General features: G+C 39.3%; 2 protein-coding genes across 4 annotated transcripts; one reads left to right on the top strand and one right to left on the bottom strand.

Moving 5' to 3' along the window:
• Positions 1-560: 560 nt before the first annotated feature.
• On the bottom strand, positions 561-8,647 carry dcun1d3 (defective in cullin neddylation 1 domain containing 3). Of its 2 annotated transcripts, XM_085360569.1 has the most exons (5): positions 8,291-8,647; positions 7,187-7,249; positions 6,274-6,324; positions 5,617-6,163; positions 561-2,418 (listed from the first exon to the last, which is right to left on the bottom strand). In XM_085360569.1, the coding sequence occupies exons 4-5, from the start codon at positions 6,051-6,053 to the stop codon at positions 1,875-1,877; spliced, it is 981 nt and encodes a 326-aa protein (XP_085216695.1). In that variant the 5' UTR covers positions 6,054-6,163; positions 6,274-6,324; positions 7,187-7,249; positions 8,291-8,647; the 3' UTR covers positions 561-1,874. The 2 variants fall into 2 exon arrangements, with proteins under 2 accessions (XP_085216695.1, XP_085216694.1); XM_085360568.1 differs by lacking the exon at positions 7,187-7,249.
• A 378-nt stretch (positions 8,648-9,025) lies between these two features.
• Positions 9,026-12,028, top strand: lyrm1 (LYR motif containing 1). Of its 2 annotated transcripts, XM_085360566.1 has the most exons (6): positions 9,026-9,073; positions 9,198-9,249; positions 10,578-10,773; positions 10,873-10,933; positions 11,506-11,537; positions 11,619-12,028. In XM_085360566.1, the coding sequence occupies exons 2-6, from the start codon at positions 9,236-9,238 to the stop codon at positions 11,730-11,732; spliced, it is 417 nt and encodes a 138-aa protein (XP_085216692.1). In that variant the 5' UTR covers positions 9,026-9,073; positions 9,198-9,235; the 3' UTR covers positions 11,733-12,028. The 2 variants fall into 2 exon arrangements, with proteins under 2 accessions (XP_085216692.1, XP_085216693.1); XM_085360567.1 differs by lacking the exon at positions 9,198-9,249.
• The last annotated feature ends 209 nt before the right edge of the window (positions 12,029-12,237 follow it).

Raw genomic sequence — 12,237 nt, 5'->3', positions numbered from 1 at the left:
AAAAAAAAGAGTACTTTGATAACCATTATCTTTGAAATTCACGAGCTTTTTAGTGGTTTCTCATGTGCCCAGTGTTGTGTTGGTTGGTAACCAGGATAGCTGTCCACCAATGGCGAGAGCCGCATCAGAGAGAACCACGCCCCTAACCGGTCCGCTCTCTACCTCCTGCTCCGACAAGCCTCCACAAAGCCTCCTACTGCCCAGCCACACTCCATCTGACTGAAAGGGTATTAAAGCACTGCCTATGACACCAACAGAGCAACACAGCAGAAATCTACATAAAGGTAAAATCACTGAAGAGAAATGAGACAAATTTTCAAGGTCAAAAATTCAACACTGCTTTTATTTATTATAAATCAATACATTTTATATAAAAAAGGAAAAGGGAAGAGGAGGGGTGGGGTGGGGGAGTTAAAATAAAACCATTGTAGCTGTAAACCAGACAAATCAGGTTATGGTCACCCTCTTACACTGAACCTCCATCGGAGACTCTTGATTAACCAGTCTAATTAACACTCACTCATGGCAAAAAAAAAAAAAAAAGAAAAAGAAACCTCTAAGCTATAGATAAAATTAATTAACATTTTTGAAGAGGGTTTCGATGTGGTTGACATCAATCTCTCTGCAAAGCGTTCCCAAGTATAGCATCTTAGCATGCCATAGGTTTTTGTGCAATTTATTACAACCATCACCAGCAGCAATCAACTTTATTTGTGAAGTGTGCACATATTCTATTTTTGTTTAGCAGTTCAAGACTGTGAAGCTTCAAACTCCCAAAAGTAAACAATATACAATAAAGCTTCATGTCGCGCCCAGTGTAATGATCCTGAATATAACGCAGGCTTAGGCATCTTCTGACCAGAAATGACCAAGACCTTGCTTTAATAGATTTGTTGAGATACAGGTTTCCTTATATTGGAAAAAAAGGCAACATCATTGTGTTGTATATGACATTTTCTGCTTCTTGAAAATAGGTGGACAACAAAATGGTAGAGAACGGAGTACAGCAGCAGCTTACACAAGCTAAGCTGATCACCGCACTGTAAGCACTCAAAAAAAAAAAAAACAACAACACTCAACACAGATGAGAAGTTGTATCTGTAACCATGGAAAGCAACTTGGATTTAAAACTAATTGAAACTTAAGTTTGTATCATTTTTTAAAAAAATGAAATGCCCTTGTTACAGAATTGTAATCCATTACTATTAGTTGAGTAATTGCAGGCAGACAGTTGTGAAGGCAATTCAAGTGGAACCAATTCAAATTTCACAGCACTGCAAGATAAAAAACATACAATGCAACTATATTAATCCAATTTCACTGACTCCTACCCTTATGGTAAATCTTGTGTGTGGTAGTAAATTATCTGTGGACATGCTGCCCGATTTTCCCTTCGTCTTTATTATTATTATTGTTATTATTATTATTATAATAACAACCATTTCCTTGTACAAGATGAGTGGTACTAACAGGTCGAAATCCACTTTCTGTAATTGTAGGGGGGAACCTCGTGTGTTGCCCTTTGAAACAGAGCTTTAAAAAGAGCTAATTTTGCTGGATTGTGGTAGGTAGTTGTATGTTAAAATGGACTTCTTGTCCAATTACTAAAAACCAAACAAAACCCAAATATGGGAGGACAGAAGAATAAAACAATAACTTAAATAGAAGTGCATTAAACACAACAGTTCTTGGAGCCCTTTGAAAAACCAAAAAACAGGGTTGGAAAAGCAGAAACCCCACCCCAACAGAAAAAGGGGAGCAAAATGAACAGCTGTTATGGTAATACTAATATTCATCCATTGATTCACAGATGTATAGTTCACTCATATAGGTTGTATCCTTCCCTCCTTTACAAATATTCTTTTGTTTTCTGGTCAGTGGCCCCCCCACGTCTGTGAGCCGCGGCTTCCCTCTGTTTCAAGTCTATCTGAGGTGGGAGAGCAGTCTGTCTCAGTACACCTCCCCTCTTCCTCCTTTGCTGTTAGTGCCTGCTCCTCCTCTTTTTTCCTACGCTCCAGCTCCCACTCTACAAACGTATCAAAGAGGCTGGGCCAAGCCTCGTCCTCGCTGTAGTTGCTCAGGTCGGGCCCAATCGCCTGGGTGAAGTTGAGGAACATGTTCCACGTGTCCCTTGAGATGCCCCGAATACCTGAGGGGTTCTCTGAAAGGAAGTCCAGCCAGCGCTCTAGGATCGGAGGTGTGTCCTGCGTGAAAACCAGCCGCCATAGGGCAATGGCAATTTCGCGCTGCAGCGAGCGCTGCCCCTCCTCGGCGTCCAGGCCAAACTGGAAGGTGAAGCGGTACAGGTCTTTGAAGTTCTCCTCACCCTGGGCCTCCAGCAACATGCAGGGGAACCGTGAACAGATGCCTTCGAGGCTGTCTGCTTGGATAGCCTTGCATCCTTCGACAAACTCCTTCCTGGTGATGCAAACACGAGAAGCGTGGACATCAGAATCACAATCACAATTTCCAGTCAAGATAAGCACCAGAAAAAAATCCATTTACTTTTCCATAGAGCCATATGAGCACAAGTAGACTGAATTAAGACCTAAATCTGCAGAAAATGTACAACAAAACATTGTGAAGACATGTCAGGCAATCACCAGGCTTTATCTTTAACACTACAAACATCAGTGACAAATCCCTGTACTATTTAAGAACACATTATCAAATTTATAGAAAACTTCATTCTTTCATTGCAGCTTTGAATAATATTACAGTCATTTCATGCTGAAAGCACTGACCCAGGCAGATATACCTCCTTTGACCTCTACAACAGTGCAGGCTTTTTTAAAACTCAAATGTAATATAAAGAGCATCAGTAAGCATCAGATCACAAAGAAACATGTTGGGTACCAGAGTCTGGTACTGTCCAAAGCCTCTCAATAGAAAAGTGCTGAGTTCAAAATCTGGACGGACTAACGACCATGCCAATAGGCAGCTCTATTCAACTGCAGACGATCTACTTCCCGTGTGTCCCTTGAGGACCAGCTTGAGACTTATACTTTTGAGAATGAGCACATAACAGGAATAAATGATCGTCACCTTTAAAGAGCTGACTTGTTAAGGGAGAAAGTCAAATTGAGATTTAGTGAGAGAAGACGGGACTTAGTCTGTCACATTTAGTTGAGATAAGGAGATCGTTATTAATCAAATATGTAAAATTCTACTCTGTCATATGTTGTTATAGCTGTAATTCTGTATTCTTTGACTTGTTATAGTATTTCTAAGCTGTTTTTATATATGTAAAAGGGTTAATAGGGACATATGCTAGGTATTAGGGGTGCAAAATATAGTGGTTAACAGCATGTGACAATCTTTGCCTAAAACATGTTATTTAAATAGCTTAAATAGGGGAACAGTATTAAATTCTCAACACATAAGCACATGCAGTTAAGAACCTTTTGACTTCCCCAAGGAAAATGCATAAAAAGTAACCAAGTGTGATCATAACTAGTCATTTTATCTTCCCATTTTTATTAACCCAGATGTTTATCATGCCCCAGATTTAATTCTTTAATGGTTATCACACCAGCCTTAAGAACACAGAGCCTGATCGTAGGTCATGTGAAGACTGTTCATCAGTTTGTCTTTATGACATGCAGCTTCCTGGAGATGAGTCAGTCTACTTACTAGTCTGCCAGCAGCTTGATGGCACACATTTAGATTGCGCTTTAGTCTTACTTACCACTTGAAGTGCTTTAAACCACAAGTCACATTCAACCTGTCATCCATACACTGATTTATCTTATACTGCACATCCACTGCTATTTTATAATCACCAATTAAGCTAATGTGTGTGCGGGTCTGTGGGAGGAAACCCACACAGGCACAGGGAGAACGTGCAACTCCAGCAAATAGTGTTACACAGTACAGACGTGGAAATCTGTGTCAGGAGACTTGGACTGTCTCCCTTATTAGCCAGCATTAGGGACGAGCAATCATCTGTGTTTTGATACCATCATATTGTCATTAAAGGCGACTGCCAAATGGTGAGCTAATAGCAGCGGGTGGCAGCAAGCTTTCTCATCACTCATGCCGATGACTGGACGTCAGTATAACGAATCTCCAAGCTCAGTGGACAGCTCAGTGATGCGCAATGTGTTTGCCTGCAACAATTTGGTTCGCCCTCACGCCTTTCATGGCTCACAGTAGTTGCAGGAGCCATACAGAGAATGGAGATTTGTCAGAATACACAAGGAACTCGTCAACTTTCGAGACAGAAAAGAGAGAACAAATGGGCTGCTTTAAATTAAGGAGAAGAGTTACATGAAATAGAAAAATAATCTGTGTTTTCACCTTTAACTCTTGACTCTAAATCTAATCTCCTATCAAGCATAGCACCAACAGCACTAATGCAGTAGAGTATCTGTAAAAAGCTACCTACTCAAGAAGCAAAGTGATCTTTTCTATAACGACTGCCTCACGCATGCTGTTTGCAAATCTGTGTTAGGAGGGTTTAAACGTTTGCCCAGGCTGTGAGTGGTTATTCCACCAATCCCTACATTGTTTTGAATGTAAACATAGCAAGGAGAGGGAAGGTTGCCAGCGCTCTGTGCTACTGCTATTGGGAGTTCACAATGGTACAACTTTTAAAAAAAAGAAAGAAAGAAAAAACTGCCTCTGTGGCTCACTGGCAATCACTGAATCAACCCAAGAAGAAACAATTCAGGAGAAGATAATGCAGGTCCTGAGCTATCTGAAGGGCATATCTATTCACCAAGAACAAACAGAAAAATCCATGAAAAGAAAGAACACTGGAGAAACATCAGCTGTCTGATCTAATCAATGACAACTTCTAAGATACTACTTTAAGAAAAGAAAAAAAACTTTATCACATTCCCTTATCATTCCCTCTGAAGCGCAACCCACTCTATATGTCCACATGATGAGATTATATTATATTGACAGCAGCCGACGATGACGTAGTTGCTGCTACAACTAGAAGTAGCCAGCAGCCAACACTGTACTGTACCCTGCTGCAGTGATGGAAACTGCTGGCTGTCTGAGAACAGTTTTAATGTTTTTTTAAATGGATAACAAGTTTGGAAGTATTAATCACACAGACTGAATGTGTTACTGTAAACAAATCCCACAGTAATCAAACTGTATATAATAGACAATCAATAATACAGCGATTGTCCTCATTCCAGAGGGATCCCGCCTAACTTAATCACATGTTTCTGACAATGTGCTACAGAGAAGAAAAGGACTGGTTTCATGGAGGAACATTTCTTGGGAAATTTCATTTGAGATTTTAAAAGGAAAATTATTTTTCCCCCTTTTTGACCTTTATTTGCTTGACTTACAATGAAGAAAGATGTGAAACATGGTGAGACTAACTAACAGGAATGAGCTGTGACAAATGAATCTGACTTTTTAAAAATGTGGACTTGGGCAATCTTGTTTAAATGAGCATTTTCATCATCTAACACCTGTCAGACAAACAAATAAGTGCAACAGCTATGTGCTGTGGTACATCGGACAAAGATACATACTTATCAGTATCATTATAATCACACAGAAGTAATAACTGTGTAGTGGTCATGCTAGTTTATCCTGATTGACAAACATGGATAATGACAACACGCCCTGTTCTCAAAAACTCCACCTTACCTTGTAAACTTGCACATGGTTGCTGCTTGAAACTTCCAGGCAAGAACCAGGACACGAAACTCAGCCGGGTCAACGCACAGGTCATTACAAAACCTCTCCATGCCCTCTTCCAAGATGGTATCTTCCTGTTCATCTTTGTAACAGCAGAACAGCTCCTCAATGCGCTTGACCGACAGCCCATCTCCATCCAGAAGCTCATCCTTGCGTGTGTCCCCTGCAGTGATGATGGGCGTCTCCACTGTGACCTCTAAAGGTTTGGTGCCATTTGACAGCTCATTGGTGGCTTTGCTACACTGGGTGCCAGGATCCTCTTTGTGGCTCCCGACACCACCAGCGCTGCCACCTTTCTTGTGAGACTTTCCTCCGCTTTCCTTGTCTCCACTCTTGCTGCCGAGCGAGGATGTCGGATTCTTACACTTGGTGACACACTGGCCCATGTCTTCCTCCCGGTCCCTCGTCTGTCTTTCCTCCTCGCCTTCAGTCCCCGTCTGAACCACCTAGACGCCTCTTCTCTGGCCTCACAAGACGTCTCAACATACCCTCAAGCCTGAGGGGGAAGAACATTTATTAAGAATAAAAAGTTACACCCAGCGACTCTCAAAAAAAATGTTAAAATGTGGATATTAGTACAGAGGAACACAGAAAATGTCAAGCTACCTCTGCTAAATCTACCACGATCCAAGTCTTCAATGGGAAGATTTAAAAACCCTGAAAAACAAAGCAAAACAAAAATAATCTATAGGCATTAATTCAATGCTTAAACATTGTTCGGGTTACCATAGAAACCTTGTCAAAAGTAGTACAAGAGGAGTATCACCCTTAACCACAGAAGCCTACCGGTGGGTTGTGTGTTAAGTCAGAAGACCTATATAACTCTTATATGACGGCTGTAGGAGCTTTTCTTGGTATTACCATAGAGTTAGTTATAGGTAATTAAAATAGGAATACAATTGTATAAATATTGTGATACAAATAACTGCATTTATAGGTCATCCTCTGTGCCGTGTTCACATAAACGTGTGTGTGTGGGGGGGGTTCTCTTTGAACAGAGGAAGTTTTACCTCCTTTTATACTAAGCAGTAGATTATTGCACAATATTGCTTCTTCATTCTCTACTAGCAATAATGAAAGCAGATGAAAAATAAAAACACTGACAACACCAAACATGGACCAAGAATACAGGGCTACTATGGTTATCCATGTCTTTTTTAGGATTTTACAGCAACATATGTTAATTACACTGGCTCTATGTAGTTAGGATTTTTTTTATACTAATATTTTGCATCTTGCAAGTTAGCATACAGGACTTTCTAGGTTTTCTAAAGGACTAACAAGTAAAATGTGGCAAAAACACAAAAGGCATACAAGATTATGAGATACTGACCAAGTTGCAACTGAACTGGAGTTTACATTAATCAAACTAAAGCTTGCTTTGTAAACTGCTTTCTCTACCTACCCATTTAACTTAAAAAATGTTTCTTTGATGAATGCATGTTAATGAAATTAATCAGTCAGACGGAAAAACATGAGGTGATCATGTGTCTGATAACTAATAAAATAGCTGACTTACAATCCTTCAGATGGCATTGTCTTTCTACTGAGCTCCATCATTGTGACCTTGCCATCCACAATGCTGAAAAGACACATTATCTTGTCATCATAAGCAGAAAGTGATAGCTCATCATTTCCAAACCTGCAGGTCTATTTTGGTCAACATGCTATTAATATGTAATTTGAGAACTTGCAAAGAGTTTGCCTTATTTCAGGATTTTTCATTTACTTGTTTATAACTGCAAATAAGTTAGCTATGTTGCATACTGTGAAAAGCTGAGCTTTGACACCGTTGGCTTTAAGGAACTACATCTCAAAAGGGCCGCAATATTCCAGTTTGTGATGTAAAAGCCACAACTTCAGGAAACTTCTCAAACCAACTTCTACCTTTCGCAGTGATCACTGACCTAACAGTGATATGACCCTTGACTTCATATTTAATGCATGGATTCAACATCAAGGCAAAAAGCCAGTCCTGATCAATACATGGGGCATGTAGGGGAAAATCTCTCTCACGTCTGCTGTGGCCAAGTTCACCTAACTAAGCTCAGATGGCCGTCTGAATTTATATTTATTAAATTTTGTTTATTTGGCTACATATAATCCGCAATAAGCTGGCACTGGAGTTAGTAAACACTAAGCAGCCTAGTGACCTATACAGCCAGTAGTTTAACCAGATTATTAGCTCGTCCCGAGGTGAACTGGAATACGACTGTGTTACATATGCAACACTGTTATATCGATATATCCTCAGCGGCCCTTTACCAACATCTACAATAATATCATTTCAATCAAGTTAACGTTTGTTGGGAGGGTGAGTATAACAACACAAGTACAACACTCAAAAATATAGTGTAAACCGCCATTAAATAATCACCCGCACCTCGGACTTTTAACTATTACACACAAATTCAGATGGCAGTCGTTGTTAAGCTGCTATTGAGCCACATTAGATCACCGCACCGGGCCATTTAACAGCTCCATCCCAACTGCCCGGCCCTGGCGACGTCGTCATAGCTAGCTAGCATCAGCTCGATTAACTAAAAGTTAGCTCTCGGCTATGCTAGGTATTTTTCGATTAAGACATCAAGAAATAATAAAATTATCACCGTAAAAAACTTACCTTTAGGGGAAAACACATTCGGTCGAGTGTGGATGTACATCACTTTGTGAATAGCTGAAGAAATTTAGTAGTTAAAGAAGTTAGCCAAAAAATACGAACTGAAGCAAACTCGTCGCGTTAACTCAGATTGCTAGCTAACTAGCTAGCAGCTGATCACAAAAAAAAAACTTCCACATCAATGTTGAATTCTGTTCCACGCTTAGAAAATAAGCAAGTAACAAGCTAGCAACTAGCTTTAGAGTCCATCTTCAGTTGTGTTCGCTGTTAGGTGTGAGTTAAAACGCCAGCTCGGACTAAATCACCCAATTTCTTTGTGCTTCCCCCTTTTAGTCATTGAGTGGAGCTACATTATGGACATTTTCCTGCATCACTTCCTCCCTGCCTACAAGCACCCAACAGCTGATCCTCGCGTCTGCGACGCTAACGTACATCCTTTTATTTTAACCAATTGATGGAAGTATTCATATGACAAGGAAAAAGTCGATGTTTTGTAGATCACAGTAATATCCAAAATGAAAAATGACTCAAAAACCCCACTGTAAATTAATTACAATCGCTCATACACATTGAACTGTAGAGGTGTTTATATTAATTTCTGCCTTATTTCTACTTTTTATCCACTAACAAGTGAAACAAATACAACTTTGACTAAAAGTATATGAACTCTTTTATGTTTGTGTTTATTATTTAGCTTCTTCCCGATTAGTCATGAGTAAGCGTCATCATTAGGCGACTGTCCTAGCAAGCGGCTGGTAAATTAGCCTCTTCTTCAGATACAGACGGGTATGTCAATTCTTCGTTTGTGGTGTTAATTAAAGTAAGATTCGCGACAATTCGAATTCAAGTTGTTAATGTGACAGGCAGTAACATTGCCTTTAATTTAATGTCCCTGTCTTTGTACGTTTAGGTCAGTCACAATAAGGGCTAGCTTCAAGGTTGCAATTGATGCTAAAACATCAGTGAGTACAAATAACGAGAATGGTTTTATTTAATATACAACGTAATTCAGTCTGCGCGCATACTAGAACATACAGTTAATACCTCTCCGTCAGTCATGTAACAGTTTGTTTAATATCTCAGTGTTGATTTTAGTGACATCTAGCGTTGAATATGGCTAATATATTTAACTATAATTTAAAAATCTAAAACTACAGTACTGTGCAAGTCTTTTCTTTATATTTTGCAAGGAAAATTGAAAATCATTTATATAATAGAAATATAGTATATAAGGCTAAACCGAGTTTTGCAGGCCTTGAAGGTCAATATTTGATATGACCGCCTTTATTCTTCAACAAAACAACATCCTGAAGTCAGCTTTCTTGCCATTTTATTAAGTAGTCTCCAGGAATAGTTCTCCAGGCGTCTTGAAAGACATTCAAATCTCTTTTGTTTTGTTTTTTATTTTCTGTTCACCACACTGTTTCAGTCATGTTGAGGTCCATGCTCCGGAGGCCAATCCATAGCATTTCACAGAGAGCTGTAGACACTCACTGTCATTGTTCTCTACTGACCTCCTTTGTACATACATAGAGTAACAATGATTTGTAAATGAATTTGCAAATTTGGATTCCTCTCCATTAAGCTCTGTTGCCACTGATTTTTCAGTCCAGTTCTTGTGTAATTTGGCATACCCCAGGCTTCTTGAGACCATTTTTAATGTGGCTTCAGTGAACAGTTGATGGATCGACTAATGGGCCAGATGCATCTCTCAGGTCCTCTGTCTGGTCTTTCCTGGATTTTTTTTCCCAATTTCTTAAGGACGTGACATTCAGGTACTGTTCACCTGCTCTAGATAGTTTGTAAGGGATATTTTCATCCTACGCCAATTTAGTTTCCTCAATTTTTTTTAAGGACCCTTTGGACACCATGGAGAACTATGCCAAGTTTTCAGCTAATCGCTTTTTGGGAATCACCTTGTTAATGCAAAGATGCTGTGTTATCTTTGACATTATTATTGGATTAAACTCAAGACTTTTGCACAGTACTGGAAAGATGTTCATATATTCATTTACTAATTGCTTGCTTAGCATGCACATTATTGTTATGTTTCTCATTATAACGCACTTCATGTCTTAATTGTGCAGTAAAGCTCTTAATTAAAGTCCTAGTAGTTAAAGAAAAGAGCAATAAATAATGTCACATCTAGCTAACTAACCACCAGTGGTATAATCGAGTAATAAAGGCTGCAAGTATAGAGCATCCATCCATCTTCAGCTTATCTAATTCAGGGGCACGATGTGGGGGACGGAACACAAACAGATAATGCAGTAAAAACTTTATTTTGCAGGTATCTTTTGTTTTTTTTCCTCAGATTCGGAGCCCCGATGACTGCCTCCACCCGTACCACTGTGCTGTCACTGTACATGCGTGTTTTTCGCATTGCCCGAACCTGGCAAGCACAGAGTGGTGTTGCAAGTGACACGGAGACAGAGAGGAAGTACATACTGCAGGAGGCCCGCAATCTGTTCAGACGGAACCAAAAGGTGTGAACGACACTCTGCTCTCTAATATGCTTTTTTTTTTTTAAAGAGAAAATGGCTTTATGGCATCTTTAAGACTTTGTGTGTTGTTTTGTTTTTCAGCTCACAGAACAAGAATCAATAAGAAAGTGTATAGAGGAATGTGAAGCAAGGATAGAAATCGGTAAGAATGGAGAAAAGCAGCAAGTTGTTGTTTTTTATGTAGTGAGCATGTCAAAAGGCCACAATAGTAGCAACACCATTTTTTGATTTTCATGTGTCTCAGGGAAATATACTGATAATATGTAACCTTTCTAATTCAGTTGTATCAGTGATTTTGGGATGTCTTCAGCCTGAAAGCATGCAGAATGGTGTTGTTGACTGAATGTACTGAAACATCTGACGTGCACAGACATTCTGAAAGGGTTAACAATAATCCAGTGCCGCGTTTACGCAACTCTTACACATCACACACTGAGTCTTTGTCAGTTGAAAGGTTTTCAGCATGTCAAGCGTGAGTAAGCAGCAAAGCTGACCTGATGACCTGAATGATTTGGATTAAAAAAAATCGTGGTTGAAACTGCAGAGAAAAAAATAACAATACAAGCCTGCGGTAACAGCATGAGAAAAGTGCTATGTTGTGCTCTTACATACTTACCCAAACAATGATTTTTCTTGGCTTTTATTTTGTAATTTGTTTATAGTTTGATGTAACGTTGTCACTGACACGTTGTTATTTTTTAAAAAAATTTAAAGGTCTTCATTACAGAAACCCATATCCAAGAGCTGTAAGTAATTACACTTTATTAGACCATAATGGGTGAAAATTTTTGGGGGGATTTTATTTGCATACTCTGTGTGTGTTGCAGACGTATCTACCACCCATGGGACTGGCAACTCAGAAGGGCAGGAAGCTACGAGCACAACAGCGCCTGAGGAAACAGGCCAAACCAATTTACTTACAGTCACATGATGAGACCTGATGCTCGACATCCCCGATCTTTGTCAAGAGTTCAAGTTACCAAGGAGAGAAAACTAGAGAGCTGTTGCAGTCGAGATGCTGCAAGCACTCAATGATGCAGGAACGCACGTCATTCAGGATAAAGCCACTTTTCATTGTATTTTCTTTTTCAAAACACAATCATGAGTTGTAACTGTAGGTGAAGAGTGTCAGATTCCTTTCAGCTCAGGGAAGCTCCCACTGTACCACTTTCTAATATCATACAAGTTTGTATATTTTATTTATTGTTGAGTTCATTTGATTAATAAAATTGTCTCAATGTGGAGGATTTCCAGACTCTTTTAAACTCACTGTCAGAAATCATGAAATTCACTAAATATTCTCTAATAAGCAATTTTGTTAGGACCATATATTTTTTTAGCTTTTAATTTAGTTAATGAAAAATTAAACAAAAGGTGATTAAAGCACTTGTCAGATTGTACTTTCACAAGCATTGTATCCCCTATCTCTGTTTCCTTATGGCAGTA

The sequence above is a fragment of the Diplotaxodon limnothrissa genome, linkage group LG8, assembly GCF_057381915.1.
Source record: "Diplotaxodon limnothrissa isolate DT_005_m linkage group LG8, D_limnothrissa_male_GT1.1, whole genome shotgun sequence".
In the NCBI taxonomy this organism is placed as follows: Eukaryota; Metazoa; Chordata; class Actinopteri; order Cichliformes; family Cichlidae; genus Diplotaxodon; species Diplotaxodon limnothrissa.
The sequence above is the reverse complement of the archived record's forward strand: the minus strand, read 5'-3'. Positions and strand labels throughout refer to the sequence as shown.

Coding starts and splice junctions, on each gene's coding strand:
- dcun1d3 (XM_085360569.1), bottom strand. CDS start 6,053: ATGGGCCAGTGTGTCACCAAGTGTAAGAATCCGACATCCTCGCTCGGC. Junction 2,419..5,616: donor ACCATGTGCAAGTTTACAAG/GTAAGGTGGAGT, acceptor TTGCATCACCAG/GAAGGAGTTTGTCGAAGGAT.
- lyrm1 (XM_085360566.1), top strand. Junction 10,934..11,505: donor TGAAGCAAGGATAGAAATCG/GTAAGAATGGAG, acceptor AAAAATTTAAAG/GTCTTCATTACAGAAACCCA. Junction 11,538..11,618: donor GAAACCCATATCCAAGAGCT/GTAAGTAATTAC, acceptor TGTGTGTTGCAG/ACGTATCTACCACCCATGGG.